This window comes from Ctenopharyngodon idella, chromosome 9 (assembly GCF_019924925.1).
Source record: "Ctenopharyngodon idella isolate HZGC_01 chromosome 9, HZGC01, whole genome shotgun sequence".
Classification (NCBI taxonomy): Eukaryota; Metazoa; Chordata; class Actinopteri; order Cypriniformes; family Xenocyprididae; genus Ctenopharyngodon; species Ctenopharyngodon idella.
This window is the reverse complement of record NC_067228.1, coordinates 6147499-6171276: the sequence shown is the minus strand read 5'-3', so window position 1 is coordinate 6171276 and position 23778 is coordinate 6147499. Positions and strand designations below refer to the sequence as shown.

At 36.4% G+C, this 23778-nt stretch overlaps 1 protein-coding gene across 2 annotated transcripts; it reads right to left on the bottom strand.

The window, feature by feature from the left end:
* Positions 1–19879: 19879 nt before the first annotated feature.
* On the bottom strand, positions 19880–23044 carry agr1 (anterior gradient 1). Of its 2 annotated transcripts, none has more exons than XM_051905758.1 (8): positions 22978–23044; positions 22026–22144; positions 21861–21924; positions 21725–21777; positions 20789–20865; positions 20625–20688; positions 20300–20383; positions 19880–20045 (listed from the first exon to the last, which is right to left on the bottom strand). In XM_051905758.1, exons 2-8 carry the CDS (start codon positions 22120–22122, stop codon positions 19978–19980), a joined length of 507 nt encoding a protein of 168 aa, XP_051761718.1. In that variant the 5' UTR covers positions 22123–22144; positions 22978–23044; the 3' UTR covers positions 19880–19977. The 2 variants fall into 2 exon arrangements, with proteins under 2 accessions (XP_051761718.1, XP_051761719.1); XM_051905759.1 differs by having other exon boundaries at positions 22026–22139; positions 22978–23017.
* Between the last annotated feature and the right edge of the window lie 734 nt (positions 23045–23778).

Sequence of the window (23778 nt, the reverse complement as noted above, 5' to 3'; positions counted from 1 at the left end):
AAACGTACAAAAATGTATGTTTTGTTATTGATACCTACGTATCAACAAATGCAAGATTCTTCCAATGCACTGCAGTCCATTACTGAAAATTACATATTAGAAGGTGTTTAAAAAGTTTTAAGCCACCTGGGGTAAACTTACACTACATTCAAAAGAGTTAAGATTTTTCTTTTTAAAGAAATTCATACTTTTTTCTGCAATGGCAGAAAAAATGCTGTTCTTTCGAACATCAAAGAATTCTGAAAAAAAAAATTATTTTGTGCACAGTTTGCACAAAAATATAATATAAGCAGCACAGCTGTTTTCAACATTGATAATAAGAAATGTTTCTTGAGCAGCAAATCAGCATTAGAATGAAGACTGGAGTAATGATGCTGAAAATTCAGCTTTGCATCACAGGAATAAATTACATGTATATTCATATAGAAAAGTTATTTTAAATTGTAAAAATAATTCGACTATTTTACTGTTGTTTTTCCTGTATTTTTGATCAAATAAATACAACCTTCGTGAGACTTCTTAAAAAAAAAAAGTGTTAAAAAAAAGTGTCAGTAGAATACTGTCAGTTATTCTGTTTAAAGCATCTCATCAGTTTATTTTGCTTATTTTGAACAGACTGTGCTGAAAAATCACTATCACAGTGATGCATCTTAAAGGTGCTGTATGTAATTTTTTGACTGTACTAAAGCATAAAAATATCGTAATATGTTTGCAGATATTTAGGAAGCATACTAAGTTCACATGCTCGTGTCTTTAAAAAACAACGCTAGCCAGTTGTTCAACTTTGAAATGTAATCTGCCGGAATGTCTGTTTTTGTTTTGGTCTGTGATCAAAGATCAAAGATCGCAGATTCTACCCAACCTAAAAAGCCTCTGCATCCATCTGAAAATCTCTTATGGGAAAATATTAAAACATGGATAAATGAACTAATCAAATGGGTAAGTTTCCTTGCCTTCCATTGTCAATTGTGCTCGTTCCTCAATCTGGCAACCCACGTGAGCGTCGAGTCTGAAGAGGCGGGGATAACAACTTTCCAGTATTTTGAATTTGGCTGCAGTACTCATTTCAACCACTAGCTGTGAATATTTCATATTGCAGCTGTAATAATAAGAAAAGTATTCCATAAACTACATATTTTAAAATAAGTAAGGTATGTCACAAACACAATGACTAAAATCTGATTTTATTATTATTATACATTATATCAATTATACAATATAAATTGTGATATGTGGTATATGGATAGGTCACTATTATTCATAAAACTCCATAAAAACTCTAAACTGTCATTCGTAATGCACTTTTTAAGTAAAGATTTCACTTCCTTTGAAGTGCCCTATGAAGGCCCCATTGTGCAAACAGGAACACAGTGGATGTTCTGGAACAGAGTGTGTGTCTGTGATCAGTCCTGTTGACACTCGCTGTTGTTTCTGATCTAAGCTCTGTTTGCTCTTTTATTTCTCACACATGCAGGCAGAAACTCAGCAGTCCCCACTGCTGCTGTCAAGGTTTAGGAATCCTCTGCACTCACTCCCACAAGCCCCTGTAAAGTTTGTTGAGGTACTTTAAGGACGGCAATGCTGGAGAACTTCTTCCAAAACTTCTTCCTAATCTGGAACTAGAAATTTGAATCTTCAATCATCAGACTAGGTGCATCACTGAACCAACAAACAGTCTGAGTGTTGATCATGTAGTCATTTCCCCTCATTTCCCCTCTGATAAACACTGTGTCTCTCATTGAGTCTGGCTGAGTCGTCAGATGTATGGTGCTCGTATTAATAATGAATCAGTAACCAGTGGCACAGGCGCACTCAAAAAGCCAGTCAGCCCGATGGGATCTGTTTATGATGTACGGCTGGAAGTTGGTCTCTCTCAAGTCGGAGTCGTCCAGGGAAGCCCTGAAGTCTTCTGCGCTTGCTGAGATCTTAAGCACAGAGATTCATGCTTCCTTTCCATGCCTGCTGGGTACTTCACCTTCATCTGGATTAATAGAGGGAATTATTCACCAGCTAATATGGGATGAGAAATAAGAGGTAAATTCACTGCAATCGAGTTTCCCACGCTCATGAAAAGCCTAGAATTGTCAGGGAATTTTAAATTTGGCATCATTGATTGCGCTGCTTTAAAATTTAATTGGCTAGATATTTCTCTTTGCGAGCATTAGAGGAAAACTTGCCCAGAAGATGACTTTATTATTGGAGACATTTGCATGGCACACGTGATTTAAATCTATTCATTCAAAAATTGGTCTGGGAAATAGTCACTTTAAGGGATAGTTCACCCAATCTGCCATCATTTATTTACGGTCATGTTGTTCCAAACCTGTACAGTATGTTGATCTTTCTTTTAAAGTAGTCCAATGACACCAATCCACAAATGACGAACATATCATGGATTTACTGTAGTAACACTATCTGTAACTGTGGTATTGTGGCAGAAATGTGAGATATATCGAATTTTATTATATATTTTTTTTATTATAAAATATTCTAATAGTGTGTCCACAACATCATATCTGTCGCCCTTTAGAAAAAGTTTGGACACCCCTGACTTAAAGTGACAACTTTCAACATATTAATTTTTCATTTCTACAACCAAGAAGTTTACAAAAAGAACCTTTATTGGACTGAACAAACTATGACATTATTATTCCAACCATGAAGGCTGCAGAGAAATATGAAATATTCCTTCCTTGCAGTTCTCACACCTTTGTGAAGCTGAGGTATCTCCTTCAATGCATAACTTCATGGGGAAAATCATTGATCATTTTCTTTGAATTGTGGCTTTCTCTTTTTTTCTAGCACTAGCTCTGATTCTTCAAAGAAATTTGACCACCCACTTATGTAACTGAGCTCTGCCTCCCTACAGCTTCAGAGAAAATGCTTCATTCATTCAGGTTTAATATTTTTCTAAGTAATTGACATGGTTTTACTCATTGGTAATTCTTCACTATATATACAGTTGCAAGAAATGTATGTGAACCCCTTGCAGAATCTGTGAAAATGTGCAAAATTTTAACAAAATAAGAGAGATCATACAAAATGCATGTTATTTTTTATTTAGTACTGTCCTGATTAAGATATTTTGCATAAAAGATGTTTACATATAATTCACAAGACAAAAAAATAGCTGAATTTATTAAAATAACCCCATTCATAAGTATGTGAACCATTGATTCTTAATACTGTGTGTGGTTACCTGGATGATCTATGACTGTTTTTTTGTTGTGTGATGGTTGTTCATGAGTCCCTTGTTTGTTCTGAGCAGTTACACTGAGCTCTGTTCTTCAGAAAAAAAATCTCCAGGTCACCAAAAATTCTTCAGTTTTCCAGCATCTTTTGCATATTTGAACCCTTTACAGCAGTGACTGAATGATTTTGAGATCCATCTTTTCACATGGAGGACAACTGAGGAACTCAAACACAACTATTAAAAAAGGTTTAAACATTCACTGATGCTCCAGAAGGAAACACAATGCATTAAGAGTCAGGGGTGAAAACATTTGAACAGGATGAAGAGGTCCAAATTTTTCTTATTTCGCTTGAATATCATGTTTTTTCATTTAGTACTGCCCTTGGGAAGCAACAGAAGATACTTTCATGTTTCCCAGAAGACAAATTAAATACAATTTACCTTGATCTTCAAATTCCAAATGTTTTCACCCCCCAACTATTAATGCATCGTGTTTTTTTCTGAAGCATCAGTGAATGTTTGAACCTTTTTAGTTGTGTTTGAGTCCCTCAATGCTTTTTGAGTCCCTTTTTTTCACTGTCCTCAGTGTGAAAAGACGGATCTCAAAATCATACAGTCACTGCTGGAAAGGGTTCAAATATGCAAAAAATGCTGGAAAACTGAAGAATCCGCAGGACCTGGAGGATTTTTCTGAAGAACAGAGCTCAGTTTAACTGCTCAGGACAAACAAGGGACTCATGAACAACCATCACACAACAAAAAAACAGTCGTAGATCATCCAGGTAACCACACACAGTATTAAGAATCAATGGTTCACATACTTATGAATGGGGTTATTTTAATAAATTCAGCTATTTTTTTTTTTTTGTCTTGTGGATTATATGTAAACATCTTTTATGTACAATATCTTACTCAGGACAGTACTAAATGAAAAATAACATGCATCTTGTATTATCTCCCTTATTTTGTTAAAATTATTAACATTTTCACAGATTCTGCAAGTGGTTCACATACTTTTTCTTGCAACTGTATATATATGTATATATATATATATATATATATATAATAATACACACACACACACACACACACACAAGGATCAGGCATAACATTATGACCACTGACAGGTGAAGTGAATAACACTGATTATCTCTTCATCACGGCACCTGTTAGTGGGTGGGATATATTAGGCAGGAAGTGAACATTTTCTGATCAAAGTTGATGTGTTAGAAGCAGGAAAAAAGGGCAAGCATAAGGATTTGAGCGAGTTTGACAAGGGCCAAATTGTGATGGCTAGACGACTGGGTCTCCAAAACTGCGGCTCTTGTGGGGTGTTCACAGTCTGCAGTGGTCAGTATTTATCAAAAGTGGCCCAAGGAAGGAACAGTGGTGAACCAGCGACAGGGTCATGGGCGGCCAAGGTTCATTGATGCACGTGGGGAGCGAAGGCTGGCCTGTGTGGTCCGATCCAACAGACGAGCTACTGTAGCTCAAATTGCTCAAGAAGTTAATGCTGGTTCTGATAGAAAGGTTTCAGAATACACAGTGCATCACAGTTTGTTGTGTATGGGGCTGCATAGCTGCAGAACAGTCAGGGTGCCCATGCTGACCCCTGTCCACCGCCGAAAGCACCAACAGTGGGCACGAGAGCATCAGAACTGGATCACGGAGCAATGGAAGAAGGTGGCCTGGTCTGATGAATCACGTTTTCTTTTGCATCACGTGGATGGCCGGGTGCGTGTGCGTCGCTTACCTGGGTAACACATGGCACCAGGATGCACTATGGGAAGAAGGCAAGCCGGCGGAGGCAGTGTGATGCTTTGGGCAATGTTCTGCTGGGAAACCTTGGGTCCTGCCATCCATGTGGATGTTACTTTGACACGTACCACCTACCTAAGTATTGTTGCAGACCATGTACACCCTTTCATGGAAATGGTATTCCCTGGTGGCTGTGGCCTCTTTCAGCAGGATAATGTGTCCTGCCACAAAGCATAAATGGTTCAGGAATGGTTTGAGGAGCACAACAACGAGTTTGAGGTGTTGACTTGGCCTCCAAATTCCCCAGATCTCAATCCAATCGAGGATCTGTGGGATGTGCTGAACAATCAAGTCCGATCCATGGAGGCTCCACCTCACAACTTACAGGATTTAAAGGATCTGCTGCTAACATCTTGGTGCCAGATACCACAGCACACCTTCAGGGGTCTAGTGGAGTCCATGCCTCGATGGGTCAGGGCTGTTTTGGCAGCAAAAGTGGGAGCAACACAATATTAGGAAGGTGGTCATAATGTTATGCCTTTTATTTATATATATATATATATAATATATATATAAAATTGCATATGATGGGATGTGGTCACATAATTAAAATTATGCTTAGTTTGCTTGTTTAACAAGGAAAGCAATCTCATAATGATTTCTAGAAAATCCTTTTCCATAACACTTCCAGTTCTTCGTGATAATTAGATCAGTCATGGAAGTGTGGGAACCCCGAAATGTCCTGCAGCATCGTTAATCACACAGACACAGGTAATGCAACAGCATGAAGTGTGTCATTGAAATAATCGGGCTAGTATTGGTAATAAAAATTGTCTGTTTATTGTGATTAAAAAGTACATCTGGACTTAAGATAATTCCACTTCTCTGATAGAACCACAGAGTTTGTCATATATAATGAAGTTACCTTGGCCATTAGTTTGCTTCTCCCTGTGGTGGCTCGTTGATTTTCTTCAGTGATCAGCTTAATGGAGCACCATGTTCCTCAACAGATGGAGATATTCTCCTCTAAACACCTCCACCTGCTACCATCACTGCTGCATCAGTCCTGTCTCTGTGTAAAAAAAAAAAAAAAAAACTACTACAGGTACCTCTGAAACCTCAAGGAAATGTGTTCAGGTCACATTTCATCCCAAAATAAAGATTAAAATATATTTTGTCTATATATTGTACACTGTAATAGAATGAATGTTTTTTTGTTTTTTTTTTAACAACTGATTTTAAATCAGCATAATTAAAGGCTGTGTAATAAATATGAATTTCATGAGATTCACCTTATTTTCCCAGGGTATGTTCCTGACATCAAAGCACTTCTCTTAACCTGTACTTTTGAAAATTGTTGCGGTTTCTATTGTGTTTTTGCTGTGTGTATGTCCCCAGAAATCTTCTAAATCAAAACTGATTTAGAACTGAAAACTGAAAACTGAAAGCGTCATTACCTTCACCTACCCTCTGGTTTGAAATGGCAGCAGCGCTGTCTGGATGTTTATTAGCTGGGGAGTTTCTGGCCCCCGTCTCGTCCATCTTGACCACCTCTCCTCAGGACGGACTCTGTCCTCTGCTGACTCAGTTTTGTTAGATCATTTTCCAGCAGAGAACTTTCCCCTGACCTTGTTTTTGTGTCGGTATGTGATGGACGGAAAGATGAAAAGCTTACTTGTTTATGGATGTTTCTTTCATCCATCCTCGTTCATGTGTCAGCATGAAGTCTGTCGTAAGCTATCTAAAAATCTTTAAAACGTCTGCTTTAAAACCAGTTTACTGTGCAAAATAAATCCCAAGTATTTCCATTTCGATATACAAATATCACTAAAGATATAAGAGCTTAAAGTTCATTAAAGGTACAGTATGTAAGTTTAGCCACTAGAGGTCGCTTATTCAAAACAATAACAAAGGCCTAGCTTGATGATGCCATGAATGAGCGTGGAATCATGGGAGTTGTAGTCTTCATCTCCACAGCCGATGGAAAGCAATCCAACATGTTCATGAGTTAATGTATTAAAGTTATATTAACATTACTGTGGTATGAAGCAGGGCAGACCGAGAGCCTGGGACATTTTACATTGCTGTTTTTATTAAGCTTATATGTCGCATCCGACCACTGCCGCTCCTTTTGTTTTTTTGTTTATGCATGTTTTATTATTTAAAGTTACGATCAAAGTTATGTTTAACGTTCACCTCCTTCGTCCATGAACTTTAACTTTGTTACAGTTACATTTGATCACTTAAATTCACATTATTTTATTTCATTCTAATGAAACAGCCACAAGTGCTGAATTACTACTCATACAGGTCCGTTTATTTGACAAATTAAAATTGTGAGGTAAAGCAGCTGTGTTTTACTTAGTCAAAATAATCATGCTAAAAATACATTTGAGTGTGTTGAAAGTTATGTTAACATGACTGTGTTGACTCGGTGGCTGCTGTGAGACATTTGTTGCACACTGTAGTAAGCTAGATCAATATTAGAATATCATATTTATAAAAGCTGGATGGCTTGTGTTGCTAAATGACATGCCATTCATTTTAAAACATTGTACTGTGGATAGAATGCTGTGTTACTGTTACTACAAATAAAACTCTTTCTGATTATGCTGTGTTAGCCACATGGCAAAATAACATTGTATCTGAGGCATGGTACAAACGTTACTTGTGGTAAATCAAGAAAACAAGATTTAAACAATAAGACTATCCGTGTTGAGCTATGTAACAATGATTAGTTCTCTGGATTTAAAAATGAGAAACATTTGGAATAATGTCAACAAGTCAACAAAATATATAACATTGTTTTAGTGTTTTTTTGATTTTTAATCCAAAAATCTTACATATTGTGCCTTTAAGTGAGATAAATGTCAATTTATTAAAGCTACAATATGTAGATTTTTCACCGCTAGAAGTTGCCTATTCAAAACATGTCGCCGAGTTTGAGCGTGTACTCTTGGGAGATGTCATCTTCCACTCACAGTCAGTGGAAAAGAATCAGAACGGGACTTGGGCAGAAGTTATATTCATGGATGAGATTATTAACGTTACTGTAGTATGAAACAGAGCAGGGCCGAGGCCGCTGGAGAGATTGCTAATGAGAGACGAACGCGATACGCCTCGAGAGCAGAGGAACTTTTATTATGCTGCAGTCGCCACTTTCGCTTCTTCCGGTCAAGCGTACGAGGTAACATAGCACCGTTTATCATATTAGATACATTTGAGTGTGTTGAAAATGATGTTATGACACTTGTTGCACACTTCAGTAAGCTAGATCGATATTAGAATATCATAATAATAAATGCTGGGTGGCTTGTGTTGATAAATGGCATGCAATTAAATTTAAAACGTATTGTATGGTGGGGAAAATGCTGTATTAGCAACTTGACAAAATAGTTTTTTTCTTTGAGGCATGGTACTCTCGGAAAATCAAGAAAACTAGATTTAAACAATAAGACTAAACGTGTTGAGCTATATAACAATAATTCTGTCTATAAATGTAACCAAACAGTTGTTCCCTTGTCTAATAAAACATGTAATATATTAAAGTGTCTTTGGTGTTTCCATGGTTTCTACAAAATAAAACCGCAAACCGAGGGTAACGTGGGTATGATGCAGTGGTGTTCTGAAATGAGGAGGCACATTTTTTATTTATTTATGAATCAAATGTAAATTCACGTGCATTACTCTTAACGTTGACACATCTTCCTTGTTAAATGAACATTACATTACATCAAAAAAGAAAAAAAGAAACCAAATACAATTCTATTTTGTAATTTTACATTAACAATGTATTGTAATAAATGTTCTATTTATCAAAACCAAGGCAATCTAATTAAGTTAGTGTTTTAAGCATTTCTACATTCATTCCAAAATAACAACTAAAGGCTGTAACAATTTAAACAATATATTTTATTTGTGTATTGATGTTTTTCTTTTTAATAGTCAACTTAGGCTATTTTGGATCATCAGTCATGCTCCATAAACACCGTCTGTCACAGACATGAAGATGTATTTTTAATTTCACCAAGCTGATTGCACTAAAAATCATGTTTTCAGTCCATTTCAAGTTTGATTTTGATGTGACATAAAGTGGTTATATCTAACTGGGTGATCTGTTTACTTACTTTTCAATTAGTCTTCCCATTGACGCCATCATTAGTTCATTTATCGCACAAACCAATCATATCCAATCATAACCAATTACATCCAATCATAGCGCGATGGAGACATTGCCTCCTCTCACGTGACTTTCCCCCATTCATTCTCAATTACCCCCCGCAAAACCCACCGCACGCTATAGGGGGTCTAATGGTTTTCTATGAGTGGAAAGGGAGGCATGAGTCCTGCTGTAACTTTACCTGCAGGGTGTCGCTGTTGGGCAGTGTTCCTTAAGAAATACGGGTGACTTGCGCTCTTTTTAATGTCGTAATTTGTAATATTTGTATTGTTTTATATGTAATATGGATAATTTTCTCATCCTATTTTTTTTTTTTTTTTTTGAGGAGGCACTGCCTCCCTTGCCTCCTCGAAGGAAATGCCCCGGTATGATGTCATTGACAGGTGACTTCCGGACACGTCCCATATCCTTGGCTAAAATCGTAATGTTCTCACGATTTACAAATAGTTGGAAACATTTGGGATATTGTAAGTACTCAACTGAACAAAATATATAACACTGGCCTAGTGGTTTTTGAATATTTTATGCAAAAATCTTACATATTGTGACTTTCACCAATCTCATTCAGTTCAGTGAAGGGGTCATTAAAGAGATTCAATGCGGAAACCTGCATTTATAAACTATTAATTAAAAGAATCTGCTTATAAAAGTCAATCGTTCGGTAATCGGGATACACTTGTTGTGCTGTATGTTTTTGATCCACTAAAAAGAACCGGTTTATAAGCGTCTTTCATTAGGAAATCAATCAGTCCACCTGGTCTGATGTGTGTTTTTGGTTTACTAAAAGAGTCTTTTGGTCTGGAATCAGACCCTGGATGTGCTGAATGTTTTTTGTTCACATCAAATAACCAGCTCAGAAGAGTCATTCGTTCAGGAATCAGACTACACTGGACCTGGTCATGCTGTATGATTTTGATTTGCTAAAAAGTGAACGAGTGATTCACTCAGAAGAGACGCTACTAGTATGCGGTTCCGAATCTAGTAATTCGGTCGGGAATTGCACTACACTGGCCACGTTGTGTGATAGTTTTTCAATTCAGCAGAAAGATTTGCACTCAGACTCTTGCACTGCATCACAACTATACAGGCTGCGAACTCACATTCACAACTCAGGTATGATTTATTTCATTGGGGAATCGTGCTACACTGGCCTTGTGTTCGTTTACACACTGGTATCATATTCTGTCTCGTGTTGAAATTTGCTGTGTCAGTTGCATCTGTGATTTATGTATACGCTTTTATTGCTTTTCTCATCAAAGCTATTGAACCTCAAGTGTTTATCACATTTCTCTGCATATACACAGCAATTAGTTTACTCCCTGGAGACATTCATCTTTATCTTCATGAATCCATAATGTGCTTATATATCTAATTTTCACTGAGGAGTCATCATACTCTGTCTGGGGAACCTCATTCAGACGCGCCCGCAAAGTTTCACATGAGCTCACCTGTCCAGTTGTGGTTCAAAATGAAGCGGCGAGCGGGGACCGGCCGCCTTAAAAGATATCATACATCATCAGATTGCATTCTGGGGACAATGGGATCTGCACTCATTCAAGGCCCAGATTTCCATTTCAATTTTCTGCTCAGTGGAGTTGATGTATGTGGCGAATCGCTCCACAGCCTCGCTCTCCACCGGCCCGTTCCATCTTCACACCATTTATTAGCCTGGAATCCCGGTGACCTTGTCTCCCCGCGCGCTGACGCCACACCTGCTGTCACCGAGAGCAAAGAGAAGTGCCGCGCTATGAGACGGGCCGCAAACCCCAGGACATTACACTTATCTGAATCCAGCACACTTCAATTTGGTCTGGACCCTGCATCTGGGCCCCATTTCAAGCTGTTGGTTAAACTTTACATTCACTCTCCCCTGGAGAAGAAAGAAAGCAGGGATGGATGAAGAGATGTCACCACGCTTTACTGATTCCTATTGGTGGTTGCATGAAGATGAGCTGAAACAATATATTGTTGTTTTTGTCATTTTTGTAGATTTTGTTGTTATTGGTTGTTGTGATTGTCGTTGTTATCAGCATTTTTATCATAACTCTTGTTGTCACTATCATTGCTTTTACAGTTCTTATTGCTATTGTTGATGTATTGTTGCTGTTTTCATTGAGGTATGTGCCATTTGTTAAGGTGAGCATTTCTAATAGCCCAGGGGATTTCAAACTGTGGTCCAGGGACCGCAAGGGAGTGCTAGGATGTCCGTGAAAATTGAAAGAAAACAGTGTTTAAATTTTTTTTTTAAAAAAATAATAGAAACAAAACTAACTTTAATAAATAAAACTTGCATTCAAATAATAAATTGTATTAAAATAAATTTTAAAATAAATTAGACAAACAAATAAGTTATATGAATCCATTAATTAATAATAAGATTAAAATAAATGAATAAAACTTAGAATAAATAAATACAATTTAGATTGAATAAGTAAATAAATGAGCAAATTAATGAATAAATAAATAATTTAACAGTGCAGTATTATATTATTGTAACTAGAACCTAAATATTTTCCAAATAATATTATTTCTTTTTATTAATGTTGAAAACAGTTGTGCTGTAATTATTCCATATAATATTAATACTTTTTTATTTAATAATAATGTATTAATATTAATTATTCCATATAATATTAATAATATTTTAGACATATTTATAATAATTTTTCACAGTCTAATTTGGATCTTTATACAAGAAACTTTATAGATGCATTTTATATTTTATTATCAGGGTCTCTCATAATGATGAGGATAATCATATTTGGGAGTCTGTGGCATCTAAAGATTGAAAACCCTTGTAATTGTCTATTTTAACATGATTTTTATGTATTAAATTTGAAAAGCGAGCGAGATGTTAGTGTGGTGGACGATTAGATTTACATTGAAGGAAGGATCTGAGCCTTATCAGACTTTTGGGCAATTTTGGCCACGTTCACACTGTACGTTTTGGGGATTGACAACCGCATTTACTTACAGGTTTGAGTCTCAAAATGTCTCGTTCACACAGCAGCTTACAGTAGCGTCTGGAACACTGTCTGTATGAACGTGCAATGAGAGTCAAGCCCGTATTCTCTTACTAGTAACCATAGCGACAGCGACCAACTTAATATTAAAGATGGCGACGTCCATAAAACTGAAAAGTCTTATCACTTTTGACATGACAAGAGAGTCTCTTGAAGAGACTAACTGAACCGCGAGTTCATCCATCAAAACTTCATTAACGAACAGCATCATGTAGAGCGGCTCTCTCGCACTGTATAACATGACAGACAACTAGTTGTGCGATTCCATTCACACAGCGCGAATAATTGATGAACTTTGTTTGCAACATTAGCACAGTTATTTGTCACGATTCCCCTGTGTCTTTGTTCAAGGACTCTTATTTTGTTATTTGTTACTTTGATGTTTCTGGTTTCATTTCCTGTGTATTAGTTCCTGTTTCCTTTATTTCCATTACTGTCTTGTTAGTTTCCGTAGTTACCCTTGTTAGTCTCCATGGTTACTCATGACACACACCTGTTCCTCATTAGCCACTTGTATATGTATCAAAGATTAGCTATACAAAGATGGTTCACTCTTATTGCTATGAATGGGGGAAACAGCAACATGCAATATGGCGGAAAAAGACTAGTCCTGCCTTCTAAATAAAAGAGCCAATCAGCAGTTGGTAAATTCATTGCATCACTTCAGCTGCCGTTTGAAGCTCCAATTCCCATAGAGACCTGAGACTACGCTTAGGACCACACCAACCTGAAATATGTTTTTTAATGCCATTCGAGTGTAAGAAACAACATTTATGAGGTATTTTATGTCAGATTTTATTTGTGATTTCAAATATGAAATTTAATCATAAGTTTGATAAGCAGCTTTGGAGAATTTGATGTTTCCCCATTCAAAGAGATGGGAGCTGTAAATAGCTGCCCGAGAGGCGTTTCAAAGATGGCCGCCGAGTGAAATGACTTGTCTTAAAGGGACTTTGGTATACGTGGATATACCCCCATCTTCCAGTCAGTGTTTGTCGGTCGTTGTCTTTACATCTGTTGTAAATCTCCTGTGTTCCCTTTGTCATCATGTTTGGATTATTGCCATCAGCTTCTCATTTGGATTATCTTTGTGTTTTCTAGAAGATCCTCACCTCTCCTTGCTATAACCGTGACAGTTATTGACCTTAATTGAAACATCATTTAACTAAACTGAATGATGATACATTTTGTCTTATGTAAAGCTGCTTTACAGCTGAATTTGTTGCATAATTGATTAATTTTACAACATTAACACTATTATTTTCCTGTTTATTAATGTGAAGCTGATTTGAAACAATCTGTGTTGTATAAAGCGCAATATAAATGACTTGACTTGACGCTAAAACCACCACAATGCAACACCCTTAGCATTGTGGCAGTGAGTTTTGCATAGGCAAACACCACTAACATTTTCTTCTTGTTGGTCTTATCTTGTTTTTGTTGTGGTGTATTTACATGCAAATTCTGGTCTTTTGGAAATCTTTATGCTTTGCTGTTGGGAACTTTTACGTTGCCGACCGACAGCTGCATGAGTTTTTCTGCGATGGTGCTGAGGAAAGAGCTTTCACCTCACAATAGAGATCTGTTGGTGTTTGTGTGCCCTAGATTGAGCCGGCCTGTGATTACATTGTTTCCTGATGTCAAATAAAACACTACACGCCCGTTCACTTCACACGACCATTTAGCTAATGTCCCGAGAGATAATTGGCCCCGTTCCCTCTGCCAACTCTAAGCATATTGATCTATAGTAATTACTCTTGAGGTACGACCTGAGAGTCCGCAGAGAGAGAGAGAAGAGACGTCGTCACAGGAATGGATAACATTTATCGGAGAGCTCAGACCTTCGTGAGCACCACCATATTCTGACGAGGAATTCTTTGAAGCTGACAGAATAATTAAAAACATCGACCCAGTCTCTATTGATGGGTGAGGGAGACGTGGAGGAAGAATGAGAGCGAATTAGCATTTTGACCTTCCTGTTTCAATGGCACGGATGCCCCTTTCTTTCCAGGGCACACGGTAGACTCAAAGAGACATCACACACCTCTCTCTGGCAAAGGTGTGTTATGGGACAAATGCAGAAAGAGAGAGAGATTAATGTCACATTACTTATTCAGCTTCTCATTGCAAACAGTTTCCACAAAGCGAGGGCATATTTGAATATCTAAATTGTCTGTGTGGAGCTAGAATGGCAACTAATGGGTCTTTGTCCTTGTCAGATTTCAGTAAGTCAAAAAGGATTGCAGAATTTGACCAGTGAATGTGTAACTGTTGCTACAGCTTCAACATACTCAAAAAATCACAAAATAAAATAGCAAATATGCTACTATTATAAAAGTAAGTATTGTTACACTGTGTATAGTATAGTATGTGTTTTTGGACCCCACTGTAGATGAGAGTGAAGCTAATTGTCACACTTTTTACTTCAGCAAACATATCTCAGGGTGGGTTTATTTTCAAAATACAATTTCTAGACAAACCTTAAAGTCTACAAAAAGGCTGTTTACATTTAAAGACACAGTATGTAGTTTTCGCCACTAGAGGTCGCTTATTCAAAACAAGGGCGTAGCTTGATGATGCCCTGATTTCGAGGAATGTATGAAGCAGGGTGTGGCTGAAAACCATTGGAGCTGAACGAGGCCGCTGGAGCGATTGCTAACGAGAGTCAAGCTTGACACATGGCTCGAGAGCAGTGGAGCTTTTATTAAGCCGCAGACAACCACTTCCGCTTCTCCCGGTCATGTGTATGTGGGGTAAAGCAGCATTGATTTATCATATTAGATACATTTGTGTGGTGAAATTTGTTATAGTGCTACTCCGCGTTTGCTCAGCAGCTGCTATGCGACACTTGTTGCACACTGCAGTAAGCTAGATTGATATTAGTCATGGTAAAACATGGTACTCGTGGTAAATCAAGAAAACGAGATTTAAACAATAAGACTTACTGTGTTGAGCTATATGATTAGTTTTCTGTCGATGAATGTATCCAAATAGTTGCTCACCTGTCTAATAAAATACATAATATATTAAAGCGTCTTTGGTGTTTCCATGGTTTCTACAAAATAAAACCAGAAATCGAGGGTAACATGGGTATGACATCATTGATAGGCGACGCACGGATATGGTCTGTGTCCTGATTAAAATAGCTTATTTCTCTGGATTTAAACATTGGAAACATTTGGAATAATGTAAGTACACAAGTCTATAAAATATATAACACTGTTCTAGTGGTTTTTGGATATTTTAATTAAAAAAATCGTACATATTGTGCCTTTAAACTCACATTACATATATAGTTAGTGAATTAGTTTCACTTAGTTCTTAGACTTTTGGACTCCACACAGAGTGTGTAAAATATAAGCTATTCTGTATGTTTTATGTTGTTACTGGACAAATGACTATTGTTATCATTAGCCTAATTTATTATTTTATTCATACATATTTTATTTAAAGCTGCAGTCCGTAATTTTTGCCTCTTTGTCACCATCTCTGTTTGAAACCTGCAATTGCAGCTATTTTTCGGAATTATCATCTTTATGTGGATTGTGTATGGGCTCGGCTCTTCAGCACGGATGAATCTAATGTTTGCTGTCAATCACGCTGCCAATGGTGATTAAATCTAACGATCGCTTAGCTCGGATCACGTCAAACCATGCAAATTATTATTATGTTAACAACATCAGCATTGCGTGACTGTGTGTATTTAGTGTGTTTTAGCGTTACCTGTAGATTTCAATTTCTGTAGCTACTCCGCAGTCTGAAGTCTTTTGCTTTTGACTACGGGTGAATCTCCAGTTGTCACTGATGATTGTCATTTGGATCTTTCTGGATTACAATCTGTCATCAAAATGATAAGTTTAATTATTGCAACTCCTGTGAGAAAAGGCTAAAAATGATCCGCCATCCTCACATTTGATTTAGCCTACTAGCTGGGACTCGTTCTTCACGTAAACAGATGTGATGTAATAATGGCTGCATGCTTGAATTACCCACCAGCACCACCCGAATTATAAAACATTATTACAAGCTTACCGTTGTGAGTCGGGCTAAGGTAAGGAGATAGTTTTGAATACTGGCTGGTTATGTACTTGCTCAAAAATTGATTTTGGATCATTTTTTTAACCAAAAAAAAAGTTACAGGACTGCAGCTTTAATTTTATTTTTGTATTTTTAACTCCTCTATTTATATGTTCACACCATCTTAGAATTTCTTTTTCACCATTAATAGCCTGAATTATTGTCAAAGTCAACCTTGAGCAACTGTAGAGCTCTTGAAACTCTCAGCCTCTGAAATGTTAAATCGCTCTTCAGAGTCTTTCGCGTTTTATGTATGACCGTCTCACACCTGTCCTTGAGTAACAGCAGAGCTTTCAAAAACATCCTCCAGAATTGACGACCATTGCTGCATTCATCCAATAGAATAACTTAATATAGACAACCAAACAGTACTGGTTCTGCTCAGTGCAAACTCTAGTTGCTCACCAAGTTTACTGCAGATAATCGATGATATGATGGCCTTCAGGAAGAATACATTTTCTACAGTGGATACAAAAGTGTTTCTAACATGAGAGCAGCTGCCAGAGAACATGACAAATGGGATCCATCTTGAATTGTTGGGATATGGTGTTGCTTGAGACTGCTGTGTTTGAAAGACTGGCTTTTCTGTTTTGATGTATATAGCAGATCACAAGAGGCTGTGTGTTTTATCAGTGCCTGAGAAGAAGGGAACATCTAACCATATCAAAAACATGAATCATTTCTGTGAGAATGTGCATTAATACAGGCAGACTTGCTGAACTGTTTTTTTTTTTTCTCTGACAATTTATTGTCATATATGTATGTATACTACAATCAAAAGTTTTGGGGTTTTAATGTTTTTGAAGGAAGGCTGTTATGCTCACCAAGGCTCACTGAGATGCATTGAAAACAATTTGAAATAATTGTTTTCTACTTGAATATATTTTAAAATATAATTCTTCAGTGTCACATGATCCTTCAGAAATCATTCTGATATGCTGATCTGCTGCTCAAGAAACATTTATTATTATTATCAATATTAAAAACAGTTGTGCTGCTTAATATTTTTGTGGAAACTGATATTTTTTCAGAATTATTTGATGAATAGAAATAATTATTGGTCAAAAGAACAGCATTTATTTGTAATAGAAACCTTTTGTCACATTATACTTTACTGTCACTTTTTGATAAATTATATGTGTCCCTATATTTAAAAAAAAAAGTATATTGTTTTTCTTAAAAAAAAAAAAAAAAAAAAAAAACTTACTAAACCCAAACGTTTGCAAATGGTCATTCTTGTTTCAATCGGAAACATGTCAACAAAGGAAAATGATTAAATTAATCCATGCCATTAAATTAATAAAATCTCTTTTTTTCATGATTAGATTGCTCAGCTCTACAATATTTCATTAACTATATATATATATATATATATATATATATATATATATATATATACAGAAATCACAAACAACTGAGATTTGAAAAATATAAATTAGCCTCTCTTTATGTATTTTCATGAACTTTATGCTTTTTATGCTGGACAAGAGGGAATTGCTTCAAAAAGTGAGCATTGAACACATTTATTTTTTTGTGTATTTTTCTTTGATTTAACTGTGACCCTCCTTGCTGTCCTTTTGTCAAGGGCTGTGTGTGTGTGTGTGTGTGTGTGTGTGTGTGTGTGTGTGTGTGTGTGTGTGTGTGTGTGTGTGTGTGTGTGTGTGTGCGCGTGTTTGTGTTGAGAGAGTATCGACAGCGGCTTTGGAGCTGGCAGTCTTATTGGTGAGGTGAGAGGGTGTGCTCATCTGCGGCGTTAATAAGACTGTTCCCGCGCCTATGTGTGACCAGCGTGCGGCTGTCAGTCAGAGCCGTAACCAGGCGTACAGCATTAATTCACTCTGTCGGTGGAGGAATGACCATACTGCTCCGCTCCATTACTCTCTGTGACCCTGGGCCGGAGGAGGATTAAAGTCTGTCACAGTGTAGTGTCACCTCCCTTCATTCAGCACACTCAGCAACTCCTGACTCATAGTCAGAAGCTGCTTTTTCAAATCCTGTTGAAATTTTTCCAGATTTTTCAGAGCTTCAGGCCCACCTCTTTTGCAAAATTACCAGTAGACACACTAATAATAATACATTTACATTAATATATTTGGCTGATGATTTTATCCAGCACAACTTGCATTTTATCAATCCATGCATTCACTGCATGGATATATTGTTTAAGGTGCTATAATAAATAGTTAAATTTACATACATAAAGTAAAATATCCTAACTCTATCATCTCACATTGCCAGACTTTTGACTTTTGAACCAACTGGTTTAAACACCACAACCCACATGTGAAGCGCCAAACTACAGTTTGTTTGTGCTGTTTACACTGTAAAAAAATTATTTTAGTCAACTTTTTCATAGTGTTTGTGCCTCCTTGAAATTTTAAGTTCAGTCAACTTGAAATGTGAAGTTGTATTAAGTGACAATATTTGAGTTATCTCAATACATTAAATCCTGGAAAGTTATTTTAAAGTATATTTTTAAGCTGTGATAGCCAACCACAACAATAATTTGTAATAATTGATACTGTAAGAATAGAGGGCAAATTTATTTTTAAGTAATTTATTTTTATTTTCCCCAGTGATAAGTTTTAGTTACAGACCATGAGGTCTGAGATTAAGTGTTGATATGCTTCTGTAGAGGTCACCATGATTTTGCCAAGTAAGACATATTCCTTGATCAACATATTATGTTGATCCTTGGAACAACATTCCTGTCCGAAAAATTAGTCCTATCCCTAAACCTAACCCTACCCATAAGTTATCCCTAAGATCAGGTAGAAATGACAGGTGAATGTCACTGATGTAGAAGCATCTAACCCTGGTTGTAATCTTAAACTTGACATAAACTCTAAACTTGATTGAAATGTTGTTCTGGGATCCACAAAGATGTTGATCCAGGAACATGTTGTACTTGGCGAAATCACGTTCACCATCTGGGTGAGATTATTTTTCTTTCTCACTCTCTTGCTTTCGTTCTTTCATGCTTGCTTGCTTTATTTTTTTTAAAGTCGTGTTTCATGGAGAAAGAAGAGTCATTTGCTTTAGTTTAACCTGAAAAGGGCAGCAACTGCCCACTCCCATAAAGCATTGTGAAAGTCTCTACCTTACAAACAATTTCAGTTAATAATCAGTTTTGCTATTTGAATTGTGTCTGTCAAAAGTAATTATTTCATAAGACATCAAAAAGCAAAGTACTTGAGTAATATTTATAAATATATTAACACATATATATAGTACTTGAGAGCTTATGCTTATTTACTTATAGCATAAAATTGATGATTTTGGCTTCTGTACATAGTGTGCTCTGCCATCTAGTGTATACTCTGTGTCATTACATACTGGAAGATGCCTGCATTTTTCCTCATTGTGACATCGTGATGATTCTTATTTTGCTTCCTTGATCCTTTCTGCAAATCACAGACGAGTAATGTCTTAATCCTTGTATCATGTCTTTGCCTTGCTTACTAGTTAATGGAATTAGTAATCCAAGCAACTGTTTATTCCTGGTGATCTTTGTCAAGTAGAGCACTTTCTTCTACCTATTCTTGCCTAATCAAGTGAACCCAAAGGCAAAAACAAACTCATAGTTTACCTCCTCTTTCTTACATTTGCATTATTTCTTGCTGTTAAAGGTGAATGAACACAGAAACATTATTAATACTAACATACTTTATTCAAAGTTTCATATTGCTAGTTGCACAAAGAAACCAGTGCGCAAGTCTTGAAAGAGGTAAGCTGTTCTCTATCCATCACAGATCAACATGTTTGTCGTGTTCACTCTTAAGCAGGATCTTGGCTTTTATCATGTTCTCTGCCACTGCACACAAAGAAAGATATAGGCAGGGGAAATGATTAATGCATGCTTAACTAATGACTATAGTAAATCAAATATTAATTATCAACATTAGCACATTCCGTGTTACGGATGAGCGTGAATAAACAAATGAACAGCTCGGTTCTACTTTTGGGAGCTTTAGAGAGTCGGAAATCTCAAGCTGAACCATCCGTGCATGACAACTATAGAGCTCCTGCCTCTCAGCGGAGCTCATTAGACAGCAGAAACACACTCACAGAAGTCCATGTCGGCTGGCTCATACGTGTACATTCGGTTGGCATACTTTCCAACAATGTCAGCTCGCACAGTCAGTGAGGGATCTGGGTGCAGGAGGAGAGAAGATAGAGAAGAGTGATTCTCACGACAATATAACCTATAATCGCCCCAAAATCAAATCATTTTACATAAAGAAAATGAAACCAGGGCCACCAAACTTTAAAAGCAGTGCAACAACTAGGCCTACTACTAGGCTATGATGTGTAAATACTTTAAAATTTCAGTATTAGAAAATAATATAATATAATAAAGTCACTGTTTAATAGGAAATATGTGAAAACTCACCAACAAACATGATCCTGGGGACATAAAAGCCATCAGGGGCCAAGTGTTCATCGGTGGTCTCGTGCTGAAAATCACAATCACTACTTGGTCAAAAATATTCTTACTGTTTTAAATGCATATCTTACTCCAATGTCTGCTGAATATTTCACAAATTTGTACTTTACCACTAAATTGAGCATGATGAAATCAGATTTGGCCAGCCTTTGAATAGTTGGATGTTCAGCAAAAGCCTTTTTCAGAGCTAAAAATAAACGAAAGAGTAGAAGAAGAGATTAATACATTTACATGCATTTTAAAGCAAAGACTTATTACTCTCTGGTTGTCATTTAAAGCAGGGGTTTTCAAACTGGGGATCGAACAACAGTGTAAAATATAATAATAAATATAAGATTGAAATAAATAATTGAATAATATTAAAAAATGATTAAAATGATATAAATGTATTTAAATAAATAAATAATACTGGACAGTGCTAATTATAGCACTGTCCTGTTAGATGTATTATTTATTTATTTATTTATAATTAATTTTTTATTTTTATTACATTTTATGAATTAAGCAGCCCGTAAACATACTTTATCACTAGAAAGTATTTTGTAATCATTTAAGACATTTCTTTAAATTTGAGTCAATATTGAATCCCACTGAACCTTTTTTCTAAGAGTGTATGTAGCAGCCTTTTAAGGGTCCCTTGCACAATCATGATGATATTTGAATGGTCCATGGCAATTAAAAAAATTAAAACCCCTGATTTAAAGGAACAGTGCACCTATTACTTTACAGTATGAGTTTAGAATTTTACTTGTATGTTTGTACGGCACAAAGAAATAGTCTATACCAGGGGTGTCCAAAAACTCGGTCCTGGAGGGCCACTGTCCTGCAAAGTTTAGCTCCAACTTGCCTCAACTCACCTGCCTGGAAGTTTCTAGTATGCCTAGTAGACCTTGATTAGCTCGTTCAGGTGTGTTTAATTAGGGTTGTTGCTAAACTCTGCAGGATGGTGGCCCTCCAAGAGCAGGATTGGACACCTCTGGTCTATACATTTTTATTTCATTACAGATCATGTATACTGTTTGAAAAAAGATGCAAAATATGCAAACCTTTACTGTGCGGACAATCCTCCAAATGATGAATGACCATCAGAGGCTTATTACTATGGTAAAACAGATATAAGGTGTATTTAAAGCCTGATTAAAGTCACATTAAGTTTAATGTGATTGTATAATCTTTAGGTACCCTTTGACCGCTTTGTTCAGTCCCTCCTCATACGTCTGAACCCAGGTGATGTCATCGCCCCAGCCTGAAAGAAACAAACCACTTTGAATGGGATGTTTTTCTATGATCAATTTGCCATAGTATAAAAACAAAATGGACTTATTCGATGCTGTGAGTCATTGATACCTCTTGAAAGAGTTTGGACTGTCTTTTTTTTCCTTTGAGTAGAGACGTCACAGAACACAAAGAATAAAAATAAGACACAGACCATCCAGTGCTGCATGATTAGAGTATGTTCTACTGCGCTGAGAGAGAAAAGTGAGAGAGAGAAGAAAAAGAAAGTCAAAGGTGACTAATGCTCTGAATATTAGACAGTTTTTAAGGTTGGGTCCACCTTCTGTCATTGCAATGACATTCTGTCAAATAGATGACAAGAGCCGTTGAACTGGACAAACGTGCTTCTGAAACTTTGTTCTGATAGCAATGAGTGACAAATGTTCACTTGAATAATACAGCATTTTAATTTGAGAAACTATTTGTTTTATAATTTAACTTGACAGTATTAATGAGAACTACAATCAACTTTTCACCTACAAATTTACCCTGTATAAAATGCTATTACAAAGTGAAAGTAAACTTTTGGTAACACTTTACTTACTATAGTAATAACAGTAAATTATGCATAATTACAAGTAACTAACCCTAAACGCTTTAAATAAAATATATTTTTTTTAAAAACAAGTAACTAACCCTAACTGTAACTCTATAAGTACATGTAGTTAATTTATTTTACTCAGTACATATGTACAATGTAACTATATCACCTTAAAATAAAGTGGAACCAAACTTTTTTCCATAAAGATTTCCCTTGACATTCAAATTGTAACTACAGTTTTGCATTCTCTAAAACAACATTGTTTTTATGCTGCCAAGTTTGGAGAGAAATACAATGAAACCTGTTTATGTCAAGTGAAAATAATGCAAAACTAATGAGGTAGTTTGCAGTGCTCCAACAAACAACCCAGCCTTTATATATTTGGATAATACATTTAGATTCAGATTAATTCTGTCCCATAGCACACAATAAATAATTTCAAGAAATTAAGAAAATAGTATTTGCAAGTAAAAGAGAACCTACTGGGAGTGAAACAGGTGAACCAGAGCTACTGTCCCTTTCTCCAAGCCGACAGCAACTGCACATTGTATGTCAGGCAATTTATAGTCACACTGTGTAACCTCCCAAACAGGTTTTGCATACAGGAAATACAGAATTCCTCTCATGTTTATTTAGCCAATCACAGAAACTCAGTAGACATCTTTATGTTGTGTAATATGTAAACAGTTCTTTTTCATCCAAAGATCTCTGCTTTCTTAAGTCATTTTATTAGAGAAAATATTCTTTGCCTCATGCTGTTCTACTATTCCAGGTATGAGGTTTGAAAATGCACACAGTTATGCAACAAGCTCAGAAACCTGTCAGTTTTAGGTGGAGACCTTTGTGCTTAATGATTATCCTGCATCTGTATTGTCATGATTTGAGGATATTTGGGGTAATAATGGAGAACCACTAGTGGATTCAGACTGAAAAGTTTTAAAAGTAGTTTTGATCTTTCTATCTAAAGACTACCCAGCTGAAAAACACAGTGGTGTGATTGATCATTTGCTGGTTGATGAACATTGTTAATTTGAACCCTTTCATGCATAGCGGTTATTACAGTGGACAACTATTCAAAAAGCATTTTCTTGCGTATGCATAGGTTCTGATCGCATAGTTGCACATCAGCCTCTAGAGTGGACACTAGTGCATCATCCTATACTTTGCCACCAAATGGCAAGCCGTTGTACGTGGAATTAAATGTAATGCATGTTACTTGTAATGCATTGCTTGATACATCAAAAAAGCTATCTGCTTACGTAATGCACGTTACTTCTAATGTGT

Excerpts from the sequence above, each read along its gene's own strand:
- agr1 (XM_051905758.1), bottom strand. The coding sequence starts at position 22,122 with ATGCAGCACTGGATGGTCTGTGTCTTATTTTTATTCTTTGTGTTCTGT. Across the intron at positions 20,866-21,724 it reads GGATTGTCCGCACAGTAAAG|CTCTGAAAAAGGCTTTTGCT; the intron begins GTTTGCATATTT and ends GTTTATTTTTAG. Across the intron at positions 20,384-20,624 it reads CCCCAGGATCATGTTTGTTG|ATCCCTCACTGACTGTGCGA; the intron begins GTGAGTTTTCAC and ends TCCTGCACCCAG.